The following is a 22158-nucleotide window of genomic DNA, read 5'->3' as shown; positions in this document are numbered from 1 at the left end:
ACTGAGTTGTCAAACTCAGAGTTTTCGGTTTCAGAACAGGTGATAACAATGAGTTCAATCAACTCTGAGTTAAGTTAACCCTGAGTAAAGCGCGTGCATGAGGAGATAAAAAGCCTTCATCAAAGGAACGCAGATAACCTGATTCGTCATGGCAACAGGAGAATAAAGGGCTCGAACCTTCTACTTCTCCCCAGAGAAGATAGAAATATTAATGAATGCGTATGCAGAATAAGAGTATATATTTAAGAAAAAAAGCAATACCATAGCAGCAGCAAAATAACGTGAGCTGGCGTGGCAGGAAATTGCTGACCGAGTCAATGTGTGAGTATTAATTGAAAAAAAAGTAAAGTTTTATCTCGAGTGTTCCACTTATTCAACATTTATTTTATATATATATATATATATATATATGTGTGTGTGTGTGTGTGTATGTGTGCGCGTGTTTAATATTTATGCAGGTGCAACCCAACCGGCACAAAACGTACTTGGCAGCAACTGAAGATTAAATATAAAAATATACTTCAAACAGGTAAGGTATAACTTCATTACAAGCAATTGTTATGTTGTCTAGCCTACCCTACCTAATTAAACCGCATTCAGTGGCTACATTCAACATGTGATATATTTAAGTAGTTAGTGAAATTTTCTAAGCAAAAAAAAAAGTAAATTTTTCAGCCATCCCAACACTGCCAGTATTTAATATTGTCTATTTGAAAGTAACACCTAAATGCCTTTATACATACAAGTCTCCAAATTTGTGCTTACTGGACATGTTCAAATTTGACCTCCATAGCCAATAGAAAAAAGGCTGAGGGCCGAAAAACAGGTGGGGGTCCACCACCACCACCACTCACAGAGGCTGAAGAGATGGCCCTCAGTCAAAACAGTGGGCGACCTATTGCTGAAGGCATCTCTGGAGGAAGCTCATCTGACCCAACCACCCCCCAGGACACAAGGGCCTACATAAGAGGTTAGTTATTCAAATTAATGATATATGTACATTCATCCTTTTGCCAGTGTTAGCTCAGTGACGCCCACCCATCCATTTTAGACACAACTTGGCACACTGATTTTCTTGTAGTGGTACAATTCTTTGCAATTGACTGCTGTTACTCCTTCAGACATCATAATCTATTTTAAGGTGACTCGAGAGTTATATATTTGAAAAATTGTGATGTGGCCTGCACACTGTTGTAAAAACAAAATTCAAATTAGGTGGGGCACTTTTCTGGGTAAAGTTATAATTTAACTGTCTAATCTTCTTCATCTTCTACCAGTTACTGATGGTGTAATCTGTCTGGTGGAGCCTTCAGTAGTAATATTACTATAGCTTATGTCAAAAGTCTAATTTATGACCCTTTGGACCTTTTTTTGACCTTATAGGTATGAATTTATGAATATATAATGAGGGGGCGTGGATTTATGAATTTATGAATATATAATGAGGGGGCGGGGATTTTATGGTTGTTACAAGACAGATATGCTTATTGAATATATGCTTATATATGCCTATAAACTTATTGCACGTCTTTTATAAGATATGTACAAAAATCAGTGTTTATGTTATTTATGTAATCAGGGGATAGTGGGTACCCAAGTTTTATAAATGCTTATGTTAACTTATGCTTGGTGCAGACAACATTAATGCCTATGTTAACTTATGCTTAGTGTAGACAACATTAAAGTCTTAGTATTGCTTGGTGCAGACAACATTAAAGTCTTTTTTTTTTTTTTTTTTACATAAGCCACTTAATGAAAAAAGGAGAAAGTTTAAAAGAGGGTATTAAAAGAAAAAAGAAAAAAAAAAAAGAACACAACTACTTAGCCATTTTAAAAGCATTTAAACATTACACACATACACACACACACACACACACAGAAATCAGAGTACGAGGTGCAGTGATTTTACATTTTGATATGTTTTGCGTATACATATTTTTTTACTAGGCACCGTTAAAAGCAAAAGATATTTACACATACAGAATCCAATAGATGAAACAGGAGAAAGTTTAAAACAGCGTATCACAAAATAAACCAGATATTAAATTAAATATTTATAAAAAAAAGAACAAAACAAAACAAAACAAAATCTACCAAAGTACAATTTCTGAAAAAGCTCTCTCTCTCTCTCTTACCGTTTAAAAAAAAAAAAAAAACTCCCCAGGACAACTGCTTAAGTACAGTCTGAATTCTCTCCCTCGCAGACAACTATAGCCAACTGCATTCATCAAACTTTAGCAGAAGAATGACTGCAAACTCGCTCTGTGACTTAAATAGGGGGCGGTTCCTTTGGCTTCGAACATGTGCGCAACTTCCTATAGGTACACTTACATGCGCGCGCACATGAGCACAGGCACTGAGACACCCCCACACACAGACACCCACACAGACACATAACCACCCGCTATGAACAGACAGGCGTCTCGATGTATTAAAAACCACCGATACCTATTTGTTAGAGGAAGGCACCCTGCAGAGAAGGCTTTTGAAATGTGTGAATCTTGATGCCTTAAGGTTTGGGTCTCAGCATGGTAGACACTCCTAGGGCTATTTCAAATGAATATACAGATTTTGTATATATTAAGGAGCTTGCATACTTTTGTTAAGATTAAAACCTGGAATCAATTCTATAAATAAAAACTGTTTAAGCGTGTTTGGTTGTTTGTGTTTGTTTGTTTGCTTGTTTTTTTTAAAAAAAAAGATAAAATGAGAGCATTTTTATCCTGACGCAAATAAAATTAAAAATGCTCAAATGAAAGACGTATTAAAAATATATTGCATGAACATTTTACGCCTGTAATACCGCATAAAGAAAATAGATTTAACTAAGCCTCCGTTTAACTATAAACAAACAAACAGGTATAAGTATATGCTATTGCAAAGTTTGGTTATTCGCACCGTACCAATAAAACTTATGGAATTGAATATAACTGTATAAAAACAAAATGTTATGATTCTGTAGGAAACAAATGAAGGAAAATTAAACACAGATGTAAATGAATAAAACAAACATGTTTTAGGGAATAAGGGCTACGGTTTTGTAGCGTATTTAGCGTGTCTGAAAAACCAAAAATCATTTGTGAGGTGAGAATCGTGGCACCGCTTAGTCTAGTTCTTTAACATATCCGACTTAGGGTGGCGGGATGGCTGATTATGTTGGAAAGCACGATGTTATCTCAACGTGAATATATATATATATATATATATATATATATATATATATATATATATATATATATATATATATTTATAGGGGAGAAATATTTTTATTCAATTTTACACGTTAGGAACAGATTGGAGCCCCGGTGTATTAAAAGTACAGATAGTGTATGTTAGAGGAAGGCACCCCGCTGAGAAACATGGCTCCATGATCACAGCGATGCCGTTTAGTCTGGTAGGGGCGACAAGCCTAGTGAATGATATTTCAAACTGGATTTAGTTTTGGGGCATAACGATTAGAAAATAAAATAAGAGAAAAATCTGTGTTATATTGCAAATAAAATAAGAGAAAATAATTAAGTGTTTTATCACCGCCAGTTTTTGAATAGCCTCCGATCAGGATAATCTTCAGTAGCTTTGAATAGTCTCATACACGGTTAAACTATTCTACCGATGCTGCAAATCATTAATACGTTTTTACTGTTTTTTAGATTTTAAAACTATGTGAGCATAGTACATCGTTATGTTTTTAAAACGGCGAATGTTGACCCGCTCCAGTTGTAATGCTCCTTTACGTGTATCTAAAATGAATCGTGTTATAAAACAGATTGTATAAATTTGTTTACAAAACGAATGAGAATATTTTTTGCTTGTAATACTGAGTAAAGAAAAATAGAAATAACTAAACTATATAAACTATAAAAACAAAACATACAAGTATATGTATATGCTTCGCCAATTCTTGTTTATTAACGGCATATCAATAAAAAACGTGATTTAAGCATAATAAAACATAATTTAAGCATAATATCGAGAATATGGCGGTTGGTTTTGGGTAAGGGATTTAGAGTCCCTGAAAAACGAAAATCATGGGTTAGATGAGGGGAGATTTGAGGCGCCGCCTAGTCTGGGTACCGCTCAGGTGTCGTGTTTATCTCCCCCAGGATAGGTTTTCCTGATCCGGCCCCCTGTGGTTACAAATGCATTTACCGCGGATCTTTGAGAGTATAAAGCCCACTGCACAGTGCTATGCATACACTTCTGGAAAAGGACGATTCCTCTCAAGAACCATATCCCGTAAAGACCCACTTCAACTATAAATGGACGGAGAATCAACCCGCAACAATGAAGTTCTAAATGGTAGGTCCTATGTTTAATGTTTAAATGCTGTTTTAACTCTGTGTGAAAAACAATGTTATGAAATTGTATGGATTATAAATGCCGCTTTGTCTGTAAAATGTTAAAGATGTAACGTAAAAAATGTTTGAAACGCGTTTATAACTCAACTCGTAAGTCTCGATGTTTTTGTTTGTTTGTTTTTTGTTTGTTTGTTTGTTTGTTTTTTGTTTGTTTGTTTGTTTGTTTGTTTTGTTTTTAAATTGGCGGTAAAATGTTAAAGATGTAACGTAAAAAATGTTTGAAACGCGTTTATAACTCAACGCGTTAGTCGCGATGTTTTGAATTGTTTATTCCTGTTTAGAAATGCATGTGGTGGTAATGTAGGCCGCCATTGCTTTTTGGATAATGGGGTTTTTAGATAATGAATGAAGACCTACGCGCGGTTTGGCTGTGATGCGGCCTGGGTTGTCTTAATAGGTAGCCTGTTTACAGTATACCCTTTTTAAAAATGGGTTTTATTTTAAGAGTTAAGATGATGCATGTAACTCAGATATATGAACACTACTATAAATACACACTTTAACATGGTGAATTTTAGGCCTGTATTTTATTTTATGTTGTTATTATTATTTATTTATTTATTTATTTATTTAAAATTATATATTTTCATATTTTATAGATATCCAGGAGCTTATAGAAGAACATTTAATTTCACACCAGGAGGAAGTAATTGAACAGCCTCCTACGATCGTTCCCCTCTCACCTACGTTGGTACCGCTGTCCCCCACATGGTTTTTGGAGAATCAAAATGGTGAGTTTTTTTCATTCGCTAAACCAAAATAGCGCGAGGGGTGTTATTAATAACAAATACAGAAATGTAATTATGATATATATGTATATATATATATATATATTGATTGAATGATATTACAAGTTACAGACATTGTTTTTATTTTATTATGATTTCATTTTAAAAACATAGCTGATTCATTCTGTTTTTTAGAAGCTGACTACCTTGAAGATTCTGAACAATTGGAACAGTACTTCATGACATCTTTCAGCAACCTAGCGTCAGACTCTGAATTGTCTAAAAGTATGAACCGTATTGTTTTATAGATTAATAAAATATGTTTGATCGTTTTTTTTTTCATAATTAACATTAATTATTTTTAGGTTAATAAAACATTCATATTCAACCATTTATATTATTTTAGAAGATCCTGAAAAACCCGAAAGGAAAGATGTTGCCAGTACATCGGAGGGCCTAGTTATACATGTGAAGACCCCCTTAGATCCTCCCAATAAACATCAAAAATCTGAAAAAAGACCTCTCAAAAGTAAGTACCTATTTAAAATGAAGGTGTGTTTTTTTTTTTTTTTTTTAAAGTATGTTAAATATTTCATCAAACATCTGTTAATGTATTCTGTTCTGATTGTATATTTTGTCATATTTTCATTTAGAACGGCCCACTAGACGTACACTTCTTGTGGAAAGCGAATCTTCCGAGGACGAAACATCCTTCAGCAGAGACCCAGAGTCTAAAAGGCTGCGTAAAATTTCCGGAAGGTTTCATACTTCGCTACAATCAAGAGCCACCCCTACGCTCTCCAAAGTACCACAAAGGCTAAAACCTACGCTTCCCTCAACTTCAACTACTACTAGGTATCACAGCGTTGAGCTATTGAAACATGTACAGCTGACTATAGATCAGATCATTTACAGACACCCAGCTATAAGGGCCCTTGTTTCCGACCCAGAAGTGGCTCAGAATATACAAACATTAATTACCCTATTGAAAACGTTGGGTTTCTTAAAACAGTAGCAGTGTATTTATAGAGCTACAATGGAACCACATCGCAAAAAAACTTGTAAAAGGAAACACATTGAAATTACTGTTGATGATTCTGACAATGATGATGCTGTGAATGGTGTTCAAAAAAATAAAAAGGTTTCAATTGATCCGAGTCAAACTGTGTCAAATTCTGTGGTTAATTCTATAATCGTCCCCCAAAATACCTTAAATTCTGATCCCTCAACAAGTTCCCATACACATAGTATGTCTACACCCCACAATGTCAGACCACACACTGTTCACCCCCAAAATTTAGCCTGTTTTGAGAATTTTGACTATCTAGACAAACTATTAAATGATTTAAATTATAACGCGTATATTTTACCGTCAATCAGGGCGCTGATTGATGAAATTTCTACAGATATTCCCCCAATAAATGACAACTCCACTAATATAGACAACAATAACTCCCAGGGCCCTGGGTTTATTAATGATGCTAAATTGACTCGGATCAATTTTGACTCTTTGGATAAGCTTTTGCATGAAATGTCTAGAGAAAATCATGGTACTATAGAGAGTGTAGATGATATGGAAAAACAAATAGGGGGAGGCTTAAACGATGGGACTTACCATGATGATTCTTTTAGCATAAAAGTCCCTGGGGGTGGTGTATTACATGATGATCAAGTGGCAGGTCCTTCTGGTTTACAGGCCCCCCATAGGGATAACGACGGTGCTAGAATTGGTGGGGAAGGTGTACAGCGTAGACATCGACCTATGTTTAACAATTTCGAATTGAAGCATCCTCTTAACTTTACACATCTATATGATCTGGATTCCTACGCTGAAGTTTTTACTGTGCTGCATGAAACGTTAGAGAATATGTTGAGTGAGGTTTCTAGAACGTTAAGACCAGCAGACATTGTGCAACTTGAATTACAAGCAGGATCCTTAGATATACCAGTGTATGTAAAAATGACTGGAGACAATTTAAGTCTAGACGATTTTCTCAGTCAGATTGAAGCTCTCCTTCAGTCATAGTGAAATTTTGGCTGATGACTCTTTGATGTTGATTGTCCAGGTTATTAGGTGTCCGGAAGGAGGGGGTCTTAGGAGAGGTTTGCAGACCTTAATGAAAAGTGAGCTTATTAGAAAAAAAGCCAAGCATCTGATTATATGTTACAACAGAGACAATCAATTATGTTTTGCCTACAGCGTTCTGAGCTTGTTATTTCCAGAATTCAGGGGTGCCTATGATACGTGTATGGCTGAGGCTTTAAAACTTCAACAGAGTGTGGGATTAAGTGAACATCAAATGGTTTCGTTTGCAGACATAGATAAATTTGAACAGGCCTTAGATGTTAAAATTGTGGTATGGTACAGATGTCCTCAAAAGGATGTGTTCCTGAATCACCAAACAGATACTCGAGCAAAAAACAAAACTGTATTTCTGTTTCTTCATGAGAATCATTTCTATGGTATTGTTAACTTGAAAGGTTTTCTGGGTGCTGCCTATCTGTGTAATTACTGTTACACCGCCTACAGTAATCGATCAGGCCATCGGTGTGAGGGACACTGTAATGTGTGTTTTTCACCAGCCTGTAACAGTGAGTCCTCTGTAAAGGTAAAATGTAACGATTGCAATCGTTATTGTCGATCACAGCTCTGTTATGACGAGCATAAGATTCTCCGAGATAAAGCCAACAGTGAAAAACAGGTTTCTATGTGTGACATTTTAAAACTTTGTACAAGGTGCTATTCTCTCTATAAATGTGACCCGACAAAGCCACAGACTCATAAATGTCTTAGTCCTTACTGTAAGCAATGTAAAGCAGTGTTGCTACCTCACACTGATCATAAATGCTTCATTCAAATGCTTAAACCTAAGGAACCCACAGACAAATATGTGTTTTATGATTTTGAATGTCGGCAGGAAGCTGGCGTGCACATTCCTAATTATTTGTATTGCATGCACATGGATGGTGAATCATGGTTTTGGGAGGGCGAGGAATGTGTGAAAAAGTTTTTTGAAAGGTATCGCAGACCTTGTTATGCCGGCTATACTTTCTTGGCACACAATGCAAAGTCTTATCACAGTTATTTACTGATGAATTATTTAGTAACCAACGGTATTAACCCACATATCATAGCTCAGGGTAGCAAGTTGATGTGTTTTACAGACAAGGCTTTTAAGATGCATTACATTGATTCCTTTAACTTTTTGCCCATGAAGTTAAGTGCCCTGCCTGCAGCTATGGGATTTGAAGCCAAAAAAGGATATTTTCCTCATTTTTTCAATACTGCTGAAAACCAGAATTACGTAGGCCCCTATCCTGAACCATGTTACTACGGGGTTCAGCAAATGATGTCTAAAGATCGTGATGCCTTTTACAAATGGTATGATTCGATTAAGAATGGTGTTTTTAATTTCAGAGACGAAATGGCGTTCTACTGCAAAAATGATGTTGAAATTTTGAAAGAGGCATGTATCAAATTCCGTACCGAGGTTTATGCAATAGGGCAGATAGAACCCTTCCAATGTACCACCATTGCTTCACTGTGCATGGCTATGTATAGAAGTAAATTCATGCCTCAAGACACAATAGCGACCATTCCTCCCGACAATTACCGTGAGCAGCAAAAAAGCTTTTCAAATGCCTCGATACAATGGTTAATGTATGTAGCAGAAACTGAAAATGTTTTCATTCAACATGCTTTAAACTACGGAGAGCTTAAAATGGACGGTTATGCTGTGATTAATGGTAAGCGTACGGCTTTTGAATCTGCAGGGTGTTTTTTTCATGGTTGTCCCTTGTGCTATGATTCGGCCGATGTAAACCCCTTAAGCAAAGTATCGTGTGGTACGATGTGTCATCACTTTGATGAAAAGATTGAAACATTGCAAAAGGTTTACGGGTTGGAAGTCAGAGTTATTTGGGAACATGAATGGAACACACTGAAAAAACAGCCTAAAGTTCACGATTTTCTGGTTCGTTCTGATTTTCCAGAACGTATAAATCCTCGTGAGGCTCTGTTTGGGGGTCGTACAAATGCCATTACATTACATCATGTGGCCCAGGAAAATGAAAGGGTGGAATACTTTGATTTCACTAGCTTGTATCCGTTTGTTAACAAAACAAAAGTGTACCCCGTAGACCATCCTGCCATAATTTACCATAATTTAAGACTTGAGCCAGTACTTTGGATTGTTCAAATTAACTGTTCTGCCTCCTAGGGGTCTTTATTTCCCTGTACTGCCAGCCCGCATCTGTGGTAAATTAATGTTTACCCTCTGCCGCTCATGCGCGGAAACACTAAACCAGACTGGGGTATGTAATCATACCTCTGGAGAAAGAGCCTTGACAGGGACATGGTGCAGTGTAGAGGTAGTCAAAGCTCTTGAGAAAGGTTACAAAGTGTCTAAAATACATGAAGTTTGGCATTTTCCTCAGAAATCTGACACTCTCTTTACAGGTTACATTAATAGTCATCTCAAGGGGAAACAGGAAAGTTCAGGTTACCCTGCTCATTGTACCGATGAGGAGCGTAAAGAGCGTTATATTGCTGAATATTTTCAGAAAGAGGGGGTTCAATTAGATCCTCAAAACATTAATGTTAATCCAGCTAAAAGACAAATCTCCAAACTATGCCTCAATAGTTTGTGGGGAAAACTAGCCCAGAGAACTAACCAGCTCTCTACAAGCTTGGTAAAGGATCCTGACCAGTTTTTCCATTATCTCTTTTCAAAAAGATATCAGGTTTCGCATTTTTGTTTTGTAAGTGATACGGTGGCTCAGGTTCAGTGGCGTTACGCTTCTGATACCTATACTCCCACAGGTAATGTAAACGTATTCATAGCGGCATTTACAACCGCTTACGCCCGGCTAGAGCTCTATAACCTCTTGGATCGTCTGCAGGGTCGCTGTCTGTATCATGATACGGACTCTGTAATCTTTGTCAGCAGGCCCCAGACTTGGCGTCCAGAACTAGGCGATTATCTTGGTGATTTAACTAGCGAGTTAAAGCCGGGGGAATACATTACAGAGTTTGTGTCAGGGGGCCCTAAAACATATGGATACGTCACAAACAATGGAAAAACATGTCTCAAAGTAAAGGGGATTACCCTAAACTATGAGAATTCCAAATTAATTAACCTCGCTTCATTAAAAGACCTTGTACAAAACTTTGTGAATCATGATAGAAACACCCCCTCGGAGCATATCATGATTCGTGGCTCCCAGATTCACCGTAATAAAAAAGAATTTCAATTGGAAAACAAACCACTCCAGAAAACCTTTCAAATAGTCTACAATAAGCGAGTCTTGCGGTCTGATTTTACATCTCTTCCTTATGGATACTGAAGATGGTTTTGATATTAGACTATCCGTACCTTTTGCAGCTATAATATCGGGCCCCTCCAATTCAGGCAAAAGTTATTTTGTGAAGCAGCTTTTAGAAAACTCTCAACAGATCTTTTCCCAAACCCCTGAGAATATCATTTGGTGTTATAGCTGCTGGCAGGCACTATACAATGAATTGGCACTTAAATTTAAAAATATCAAATTTATTGAAGGCATACCAGATTCATTAACCGATGATAATTTAATGCCTCCTAACAAAATCAATTTACTCATTGTAGATGACTTGATGGACGCAGCTATCGAAAATGATGAAATACAGAAAGCTTTTACAAAATACGTTCATCATAGGAATTTATGCATGCTGTATTTGGTTCAAAATTTGTTTTTTCAAGGAAAAATGAGTCGTACCATAAACTTGAATGCCAATTACATTATTCTGTTTAAAAACCCTCGAGATAAACTTCAAATCAACACACTAGCCCGTCAGATGTACCCCGGTAACTCCAAGTTTTTCTTAGAAGCGTTTGAAGATGCGACAAAAAAACCCTATGGTTATCTTTTAATAGACTTGAAGGCACTAACCCCCGAAGCATACCGTCTAAGAACTGGTTTATTTACTCCTGATTGGCCAGTTGCTTATATCATGAGAAATACCAAGACAAAACACTTATAAGCGGCCGGTTATTGCGCTAAAACTTTTATTTATCTAGGCTTTGCAACAGCGCAGCATGTCGGCTAGAATAAAACGTAAGCTCCATCTCTTAAAGAGCATAGTTCATAGCTCTGCTCATCAGAGAAGAGCAATTTTACGAAACGCTTCAGACGATTTTATCAAATCTATTGTGGAAATTGCCTTAAATGCCTTAAAGGGTCACATCCCCTTAACTTCGAGTCAGTTAAACACTCTCAAAAAGCAGCGGCGGGTTATAAAGAGCCTATGCAATAAGAACCATTCAATTAAAAAGAAGAAAAAAACTGTGAATCAGAGTGGTGGTTTTATTGGCGCTTTAATAAGGATTGCATTGCCTTTTTTATCAGGACTCTTAACGCCTCAAAGTTAATTTGTAAAAAATGACTCACTCCCAGAAAATGTTTCTGATACCACAACATCAACTCGATAGACTTCGACAGCCTGAGCCCCAGCACCCCGAGCCTATTAAAAAAGCAGTTGAAAGCCAACTTGACTGAAATGAAAAGCATTCTACTTAGAACTGACATCAGTGACCATGAGAAAGTTAAGCTATACACCAGCTCCTTACAGAGATATCTAACCTTGCTTAAACAGAGTGAAAAAGAGTTTAATACCCTGACATTAATTACACCCCCCTCTGAGGAAACGGCCCAACCGGCAGCAGAATCTGAATCTAAGATAGTGACTGCTGTTATGAGTAGCGTTCCCTCCAGATCTAAGAAAAATGCTAATTTTATTTTAAATGCTATGTCTCAGAATGCTTTGGTTACCTCATGGAATGATCAAGGGGAATTCATTCTTAGGGGCAAGAACATTAGAGGGTCGCATATGGTTGATTTAATCAGGGCTGCAACGGGGCATACCCATATCCCTGTACATAGGTTACCTGTAGGATGGGCCGAATTCATCAAAGGTTTGTCTGTAATAAATGTCCCCTATTCTACAGTACCTAATTCTCAAACACGACAACTCATAGAAGCTTATAAAAAACGACCCTTAGAGACCCATATGCATAAGAAGCAGAAAAAAAGGCAGCAGTTATGGGAAACTTATTAAGATGTTACTGTTTTTATTGAGTTTACATATCTTTACATTTTGTTGTATATTCATGCAAATGCTGTGTAAACATTGTCTGATACATTTTGTTGTATATTCATGCAAATGTTATATAAACAATGTCTGATATATATGTATATATATATATATATATGTCTTTACAGCAATAAAAATATTTATTCACCATCTACATTGTCATAAGTTTTTTTGAAGATTAACTTTCATAACATTTTTTAAAATCATGATGAGTCTTGACACACTGCACGCATGAAAATATATTTATACAGTTCTGTTTTTTAGGGTTAGACATACAACGTATAAATTGGGACACCATCAGATAATTTTTGTTTAAATCAGAGCTGTAGAGCGCCATAACCTCAGGGTAAGTAAGTCCTTTGGCTCGATGATGTACAAAGAAAACACAGTGATGGCCGCAGGTCGTGGTCATAAGACCTTGTAGAGGCTGATTATTGTACACTGTTTGTTTGGCGTTGTTGTCTAAAAAGTTTGAGATAGTCTTAGGAAAATAAATAAAATCTGGAGGGTTACCGTAAGAATAAAAAAACTCTCCCTGTCCCTCTTCTTTTAGATAAATCCCTAGCCAGTGTTCTCCCGGATAATTCTGGGGGTCAGTGTTGACAATGAGTATCGCCGGCAGTTTTTTTTATTTTTCCTTTAGGTAGTTGATCACTAGCTAGAACCCCATAAAAATACTTTGCAGTCAATGGGTTGCTGGATAGCAATGCTGTAAGCTGAGTGGTATTCATTTTTAAAAGGATCAATGTTGTATCAAACTTTTCAGTAATCAAAGAGAACAGCTCTTTGGTGGGAAACCTCAATCACGTTCTCAAAAACAGCATAAACAATCATATTCACAGTCTCTGGCAGAGCATTGGCAAAACGCATTTCAAGGCGCATATTACCATTTTTCACTAAGGAAAAATGATCTCCACATTCTTGATCAAGGGTCAAATCAAATGCATAGAGCGTATAGCCTCTAATAAAGTCTGACCTATCAATTATCAGCGGTTTGTCTTTGAGATGTCTACCCGTGGCTTGTATTAGACTGTAATATTCCCTGACGGGGTTGTGTCTTGCTGTATAGTGGGGTTGTAAAGGTTTTGAGGGGACTTGTTCACCATCGACGTACATAGCTATAAAGTTCCCTGCATAGTGTTTAAAGTTAAAAGGGTTTTTAGCGTAGGAACCACTAAAAGCGTCATTATCTGTTAAACCAATAACCACAAACTTTGGTAACTGCCCCAGAAACAAATTCTCCTGATTACAGACCCTGCTCCCTCTAGGAATACTAAAAACTTTCATAGACACTCTATCAATAGGATATCTGGCATTAGAGGTCATCAAGGCCTGAGCTTGGGCAATTCTGACCTCAGGGGACACTTTTACTTTTTTAATATAGAGAGAGGCTTCTAAAATTTTAAGTTTGAACTCTTCTGCGGCATCAGACATTAAACAAAAAGTGTCATTGGCCCTCACCATTTTAATTTTCAGGTCAATACCATTTAGCATGAGTTTCTCTTGAAAAAATATATCCGCATGCAGTGGTCCTAAAAGTTCAACGGTATGGCTCATTCTGGTAAAAGCATGCCGTTTAACTAGACCTTCATTAGCCCCTGCAGGATCAGCCTCATCCATGTGTCCTGGGGTATCTTTGTAAAACAACCCGCAGTGAATTGAGATTCTAGAGTGTCCTTACTAAAGTTTAGCATTGCTTCTATAATGCTGCGGTAAGGATAAGTATTACTGCTTTGACTAAGCGATTTCCTAAAGTTATATCCATTGTGAAAACATGGTAGCTACAGGGTAATTGATAATACCAACTATACTGCCTCCAACTAAATCGGCGCCATCAGCCCTAGTAATTTTGCATGAAAGTCTTAAAAGAGTATTATTCAAATCAAGATAATCTTCCCCATTTCCCGCTATGTAAAATTCGAGTGGGGCCGTGTCAGACAAGGCAGACAGGGGGGGAATTTCCACATAAAGGTTTTTTTCAATACTTGTCTGGGTATAAGGTATAGTAAACAGATCCAATTCTGATTTCACACATTCTTGAGACATATGATGTACCAGCGTCATGATTTAAAAGATCTTTTTCGTTGTTCTGGGAGTCTTTGGTTTCTTACTCCTTCTCCGATTACCGCTACTAAATGACCTCAATGTAGCTGGTTTAGCCTTTTTGTGTGGATGATAGCGAGATCCTGGGGGTTTGCTACGTTTTCTCTTGTATCCTCTGGACATCACCATCAATCCCTCCCCTGACTGGCTCTTGTGGCTATGAGGGTTATGACTTGTTAGGACATTTGACACTACGTCACTAACAATATTTTTAGCTGCTGATTTAAAATGAGGTTTAACTATTTCAAAACCCCTTCTAAGTAACGGTAAAGCTTTTCTGAAAAGACTTCTAAAAATACCCCCTATACCCGCTCCGTACATTACATGAGCTCCAGAAAATCCAGGCAAACCATTACCGGCTTGATTTTTGTAATAATTAATATAAGGATTGACATATCCATTAGGGCCCATTTTCAATTAGGTGTAAAAAAGAGGCTTTACAGGTCGGAAATGCAACTTCACTACAACCTTCCCAAAACGGAATGGCACTAACTTGTTTTGATCCGTCTTAATTAGTATAGTTAACGTGTCAAAGTTGGTCTTGCTGAGGGGTACGTAATGAGGTCTGTCGTAAGTTACCGTGATTATATCGTTGTTTTTGCCTTTAATAGGGACATACCTTAGAAGAGGCACGTAACTATCTCCAACGGCTTGATGTGTAATGATATCAGTATAGACATACAGGGTATAAAATCCTGCTCTGATATCGGCTGGGTAGAGGGTCCTCAAATGAGCACTATACACTTTAGCCTCAATAAGGCCCAATAGTTCAATAGTTTCACCCTTTATAGTCTCACGAAACCCCAACATTTGTCCGAGATGTTCTTTGGCATAAATCATATATGGCGTAGTACTTTTTATATAAATTCGTCTTTCTATAGGTTTATAGACTAATTTCAAATCATTTTTATATTGTTCATCGGGAGCTTTGTCACCTTTCTGATCTAGTCCTTTTCCGAGCATGGCATCGTTCATAGCCGTTATTACATCCTGAAGGGTCTCATAATATCCTTTTGGTATAGTATAATCACGTTTTACCGCATTTTCTATATCATAAGTAATAAAAGTGCTGTCTTTAAGGCTTATATTATCCCAGGTATGGGGATATTGAATCTCTGCTAAGCAAACTTCCCATTTTCCCGGTAGATTCAGTGTTTTAACCAATTTGATAGTAAAATTGGATATAGCGTTTTTAGGGAAAACATCCTGTGAAGCGTTACTAGGCAGAGTTACATAAAAAGAGTCTTGAGACATCTTGAATAATGTTTTAAGTGTAATTAAATACACTCCGTACTTGTTAAGATCCACCACCTGATGCCCCGCGACCCAACTGTTAAATTTTTCAGGCCACCCGGCCCATTTTATGAGATAAGACTTTTTGCCATTTTCCTTTTTCTCAGCAACTATCTTCTCTATCCTAAACAACCTATCAGTCTTGACATTTATTTTCTGCAATTCTGGTTCATAAAAGGTGCCCATTATAGGCTCTCCATCATAATCACATAGTTTATACACAGGTGGAAATCTTGGTATACATTCTGTTATAGTAAAAATCTCTGCTGTAAACGTCTGTTCATAGCCTTTTATAAAGGGAGCTCTTAACTTTGAAATTCTTACGCTGTCACCAACGGCAAACTTAAACTTTATATGTTTAGGGCTTTTCTTCTTAGAGTATAAAGTTTTAAACACTTTAAATGAATTATCTTCATTAACTTCTGAAGGTTTCATTTGAATACTACGGTGGAAGGAGTTGTTATAAGCCTGTACCATTTCTTGTAGTTTATCCATATACTTGTGAGTGTTAAAAGCGGTGAAATATTTCCACATTTTTGTTTTCAGAGTCCTGTTGTATCTCTCAACAATAGATGCTTTTAGTTCATTCCCCGTGGTAAAGTGTAGAATATTATGTTTTTTTTAGCATGTGCTGAAATGCTTTGTTTAGAAATTCTGCCCCTTTATCAGTTTGTAGTTTTTTAGGTTTCCTACCAGCGCTGATGATCCTCTTGAACGCCTCTGTCACCGTCTTAGATGACTTATTTTTCAAAGGTAATACCCATGCATATTTGGATAAGATATCTATACATGTTAACATGTACTTATAACCTCCATTTTCTTTTGACAAGCTAGACATATCCACTAAATCAGCTTGCCATTGTGTATCGATATTAGATACAAATACGGTGTTTCTTTTAAAGTTTATTTTAGAGGGCTTATGCAACGTATATGAGTCTTGCTCTGATAAAAAGTCAGTTAAGACCCTCTCAGAGACTTTAGGCCCCTCAGACCTCAGAGCTCTTTGAAGAGTCTGTAAACCCCCTAAACCTCCAGGATTTGAGGGATTGTAGTATATTTTTTTCATACGCTGATGTGTCATCTTTAACCAAAATAACACAACTGCGACAAATATGACTTTCAAAAAGTTTTTATTCAAAGTTTATCATAACACCTCAGAGATATGTGTGAAGTTCAAAAGTTTTATTCACAGTTTATCAAGAAGATTAGGACATTTTAGAAGACCTATAAAGTTTTTACACAAACATTCATGATTAGTCACTAAATAATCCACGACATTTTGCACAACTATCGATATATCTTCATCTCTTAAAAACCTGGCCATGTTATAAAAACATACATCAGTCACATAAGCATACAAAACAATGATATGTGTACATTTGCAATCTTCTATTTCATCAAACATTTTAGGTAATATATTCATTAAAAATGCATTTAAGGGTTTACAGTGTTTTACATGTGTATTTACCAACTCTGACCATTCTTGAGCATCAATATCTTTACGGATTAAATCAGTTACACTTTTTAAATTGTTGAACATTTTTACATTTACGGGGATCAGGTTTTGAAAGAGTCTCTTGCAAGCCACTTTCTCAGCTATTAACTCAAACAGCAGCCCCTCCATGGTTTTCCTCAGTTTTGCTGGAGTCTGGACGTTCCCCATTTTCAAAGTCACAGGCCCCGTAATATGCTAATGGAGCGCAAGGGTTTGTAAAACTGCGATGGTAGAAAGCTTTGGTTATTTTGTTAACAATGTCTCGGGTCTTGTCATCCAGGGTTTCTTGTAGATGAATCAGTTTACGTCTAATGCTGTGTTCTGGTCTTAGCTCTGTTAAAATATCTTCCACCAGTTTCTGAAGTTTTGTCAAAGATGGATGAAAATTGAAACAAGCTAGAGCTTTAGCCACCAGAAGCTTCAGCCACGGGACGTGTATTTTTTCTAGTATTTCTTCAAAATGTTGATCAAAATAATTGGGGGCCACTTCAAAAAGGCAGCTGTGTCTCAGCTGGCTCGGGTGGTCAATTTCGCAACCACGGCAATTTTTCACCATATCACGGTCAATGATCACTTCCAATAGAGAAGCCACGAGACCCATAGAGATCTTTAATACTTTTTCAAAAGAGATGCCTAAGCCCCCGTCAACGTCGTCAGACTCTGCAGGGTTGAGGAGCGGGACATTTTCAAAGTCTTTTATAAGCTGGGTCATTTCTTCACTGGTCCAATCCATCTCAAGATCGCAAGGTTCAAGAATGGCATTTTCAGAGAAGTATCTAAAGTTTGCAGAAGCCATGGTGTCAGACTCCTTCAATCAAAAGGGCATGTGGGGGAGCCCCTTTAGTATGCTCCCCAAGATTAGGTTTCGGCCTATGAGGGTGTTGACGCCTCAGGCACCGTGGGGGATCCTTTGAGATGACCTATCAGAGATCCTTGAATGGGTGGTCCTTGAGGCGCCGCCCCTAGGGGCGTTTTCAGAGTTACCCTAAAACATCCGCCCCTCTCTCTCATTGATGTTTGTTTTCAGTTCAGTCCACAGAGGAGGTTGTACAGTACACAGAGGATCCTTGGGACGGATGCTTGAAGGCCCCTTGCTTGGACTCTCTCTTGAAACTTTTTTACAAGCCGTGGTTTCTTTTGCGTCTGTGGAAGGGCTAATGTGCATTTTTTTAAAGGCTTTTATAAGTTCAGACATTTGCCGATCCTCAAGATCCACTTTCTCTGAGCAGCAACTAACAACGGTATGAGACATCTTGTGTAACACTCTAATAAACTGCCCAAATATTTTCCTCCTTTTTATGAGGTCTGAAAAACATGCCCAGACTTGCCCCTTTAAAAAACAAAAACCCATCGTAGTCTCCATCTGTTCAACCTTTTGCTCAAACACCATACCACCTTGATTCTCTGAAACCCCCGGTAAGCTTAATATTTATTTTTTATTTATTAATGTTTTAAGAAAAACTGTTGTGGCTGAGTGGTTAAGGCGAAGGACTTAAGATCCTTTTGACTCAATTGTCAGCGTGGGTTCGAATCCTACCAACAGTAATTATTTTATTTTCAAACTCTTTTACATTTATAAATATTTAATGTTTATAAGCACTTGTTAAATACAAAGGGTCTGTTTTATATATATATATATATATATATATATATATATATATATATATATATATATATATATATATATATCAATACCAATATTCCATACGCCTATATAAAATCCCCGCCCCCTCATTATATATTCATAAATTCATACCTATAAGGTCAAAAAAAGGTCAAAAGGGTCATAAATTAGACTTTTGACATAAGCTATAGTAATATTACCACTGCCTTCTGCCATAACAGACCTCCATGCAGTTGTAAGTACTCTTAATTCTCCACAGATGTTTCATAATGGGTTAAAGTAGAACACAAAAATTGGTAATTTTCATTACAGGAGGATGATGATGAAGACACCTTGTCAGCTGCCACAGAGAGGGAAGATACAGAGAGACCTATTGAGGTTCACACCTTAAAAGTAACATCTAACAGTTGATGATAGTGTTGTACCAAAAATAAAACTTGCACATTCTTTTTCTGTAAGAGCGAAAAAGATGCTGGAAATTACAATGAGGAAGAGGGTCCATCCACCTCCACAGCACAACTTACCTCAGTAAGATGTTGTTCAGCATTGGCCCATGACTTACAATGAAACTAAGTAGACCTGGCACTGTGAAATTCAAAGTCATTTTTTTGTGTTCCTATAGCTCCCTGTGAAACAGCTGTACAAGGTGTACTTAAATAAACAAATTGAAAAATGTAATTTAGAAATGGACCACATAAGGCTGCAGATGCGAAAGGCAAAACTAGAAATACAACTGCTGGAACATCAGTTAAAGGTGGGTGAGGTGCCCACAGGTGGATGATGTTACTTGTTTGAACAACATAAAAAATATTAACTACTGTACTGCATTTGTACTTGCAGGAAATAAAGAAGACTTAATAAAAAGAAAGGCATATTGTCTTTATTTGACACTGGGGAGGTGATGGGTCAGTCAGAAATGATGGTAGCATATTGTGTCTCTGACTGCTCTTTCATCTCGTGCGTCAGGATCATTATCAGGATCGTTCACTGGTTGAGTAGGACATTGTTCTCCTCTAATTGTGGCAATGTTGTGGAGAATCACACATGCCACAATAATGTCACATGCCCTTTCTGGGGTGACCCTGAGCCTACGAAGGCACTGGAACCGGGCCTTGAGCATCCCAATGGTCATCTCTACCCTGGCTCGTGTCCTGCAGTGAGCCAAGTTATAATGTTGCTGCGGGCCGGGCTCAGGATCAGAGTAAGGGGTCAGCAAATAGGGCTGGCAGGGGTACCCTCTGTCACCGAGCAGGTAACCATCGAACTCTCCTATGATAATACGAGGATACAGTTTAAATTTTCAGTTGCAATAGGAGGAAACAAAATATTGATTATGATAGGATATAGCTATATATATATAAACTCACCACAGGCAAATCTAGCACTCAGTGTACACTCACGAAACATTCGCGAGTCATGCACAGACCCAGGCCACTTTGCTTCCACGTTGCTGATGATGTGGGCTGCATCACATATGATCTTCACAGTGCAGAACAGTAATTAGCTGCAGTAGCTGTATTGTGAAGTATCTTTCATTTGGAATGCTAAAGGCTACTATTTACGCCTACCTGCACATTAATGCTGTGGAAAGACTTCCTATTCACATAATCTCCTTCATTTACTGAAGGAGCTATGATAGGAATATGAGTGCCATCTATGCAGCCAATCACACCTGGAAACCCTAAAATATATCAAATTAACTGATTAGTGCTTCAGGTCTCAAAGCTTCATACTAAATAAATTAATTATTGCTTAGACTGATACCTGCAATTCTGTGGAATTCTTCTTTGATGAGTCTTGTAGGTCTGTGACTTGGGAACACCACAAAAGTGTACAGTAAAACGTTTCAGTGCTAGAGTCACATTTCTGACAGCCCGACAGACGGTTGCCTTGGAAATATGCTCAGCGTCACCAATGTTATATATTAAACTCCCGTTGGCAAAAAAACGAAGTGCAACACAAAGAATTTGTTCCGAACTGAGAGCATGTCCACGATGTGTCATATGAACGATATGAGGGCTGAGAATATTGTTCAGATCAATGATCGATTGAGCAGAAAAACGGTAACGTAAACAGATGATCATCAGGGAATGATAAAACATCCAAGCGGGGTCTGATCACCCTCTCCCGACGGAGATTTCTGCGGAGTATTTGTGCTTCAATATCAACTGGCTCTTCAAGAAAAGGACACGCCATGTCTGACTCCTCCTTCAGTCTGCAGGCTTCAGCTAAAGAGGAGAAACTCAGGGTTAGTTGAAGAAAACCTGCTAGCGAGCAGGTTAGCTTCACGGAGTATGTTGCCATAATAACTGACTCAGAATTAAGCTGAACTGGCTTCGTGAAACCGAAAACTCCGAGTTTCCTTCAACTCTGAGTCAACTAACTCTGAGTTTTCACTAAACCCGCTTTCTGAAACAGGGCCCAGATTGAACATTTTGCAACCATTTAGTAAAGAAAGAGCATTCATTGGAGAATGCGGGTATTGATCCCGTTACTTCTCGCATGCTAAGCGAGCGCTCTACCATTTGAGCTAATTCCCCACACTTGACAATATGTGACACGTGGCTGCCCAGAGCTAGGCGAAAATGATTCTCTCATTTTTATTGATGTTTCAGACAGTTGTTGCCGTAGGTTTCGTTCGTTCTTTTTGTCCTCATTACCAGTAAAACCAGGTGGGAAAAAAAATGTATTGTCCTTCGAGCCAGAATTGAACCAGCGACCTAAGGATGCCAATGTGTTATACTACAGTCCTCCGCTCTACCAGCTCAGTTATCGAAGGAAGTATTGGAGGGTGGTTCTTTGAGAACAATACACAATTCAGCATAAGGCTAGCAAGCTCAGCTGATTGCAGCAGTCAATAGCTGCCACCACTACTGTTCTTGTTGGCGAGTGCGCATTAACAGTGCTTCCAGAACACAGGGGCCAGTGGCACAATGGATAGTCTTACTACACATCACCAGCCTGGCTCGCGACATTTGTTGTATGCGTGTTTTCCCTCGGCTTTGGCAATTTGAAGGGCAGGGTTGATAAATGGCGACCCCCAGGTGTCTCTGCCTCCTTAGCGCAGTAGGTAGCATGTCAGTCTCATAATCTGAATTTTGAATGACCTTTGCTGCTGATGTAGATTAGGAATAGCAGAGGACCTAATGCTGACCTGAAACGAGCAGTTGTCTCAGAAATGAACGGGGTCAATTTCATCAAACTGGTGGGCAACTATCAATTGGGGGTGTAGCTCAGTGGTAGAGTGCATGCTTTACATGTATGAGGGCCCGGGTGCAATCCCTGGCATCTCTAAGCCCTTTTTTCTTCCCCCTTCACTAAAATCATATTTTGTTATCAGAAGCAAACTCACACACCTCCTTTCAGGCATTTTCAAATATTCATTCACTCATTCATTCATTCATTCATTCAATCTATCTGTCTTTTGA

At 37.9% G+C, this 22158-nt stretch overlaps 1 protein-coding gene, 2 non-coding genes and 1 pseudogene across 4 annotated transcripts; 3 read left to right on the top strand and 1 right to left on the bottom strand.

Annotated features, from left to right (window-relative positions):
• The first annotated feature begins 423 nt into the window (after nt 1-423).
• On the top strand, nt 424-12359 carry LOC117417979 (uncharacterized). 2 transcript variants are annotated; one of them, XM_059035681.1, is made up of 6 exons: nt 424-970; nt 4104-4299; nt 4958-5089; nt 5282-5371; nt 5493-5615; nt 5740-12359. In XM_059035681.1, exon 6 carries the CDS (start codon nt 7138-7140, stop codon nt 9304-9306), a length of 2169 nt encoding a protein of 722 aa, XP_058891664.1. In that variant the 5' UTR covers nt 424-970; nt 4104-4299; nt 4958-5089; nt 5282-5371; nt 5493-5615; nt 5740-7137; the 3' UTR covers nt 9307-12359. The 2 variants fall into 2 exon arrangements, with proteins under 2 accessions (XP_058891664.1, XP_058891665.1); XM_059035682.1 differs by having other exon boundaries at nt 426-970.
• Nucleotides 12360-18566: 6207 nt separating this feature from the next.
• trnal-uaa (transfer RNA leucine (anticodon UAA)) lies at nt 18567-18651 on the top strand. Its single transcript has one exon. It is a non-coding gene; the product is annotated as a tRNA-Leu (tRNA).
• A 989-nt stretch (nt 18652-19640) lies between these two features.
• On the bottom strand, nt 19641-21014 carry LOC117417772 (putative nuclease HARBI1; annotated as a pseudogene).
• A 938-nt stretch (nt 21015-21952) lies between these two features.
• Nucleotides 21953-22024, top strand: trnav-uac (transfer RNA valine (anticodon UAC)). Its single transcript has one exon. It is a non-coding gene; the product is annotated as a tRNA-Val (tRNA).
• The last annotated feature ends 134 nt before the right edge of the window (nt 22025-22158 follow it).

Source organism: Acipenser ruthenus, chromosome 13 (assembly GCF_902713425.1).
Source record: "Acipenser ruthenus chromosome 13, fAciRut3.2 maternal haplotype, whole genome shotgun sequence".
Classification (NCBI taxonomy): domain Eukaryota; kingdom Metazoa; phylum Chordata; class Actinopteri; order Acipenseriformes; family Acipenseridae; genus Acipenser; species Acipenser ruthenus.
Note: the sequence above shows the minus strand (reverse complement) of the source record. Positions and strands in the feature narration are given on the sequence as shown.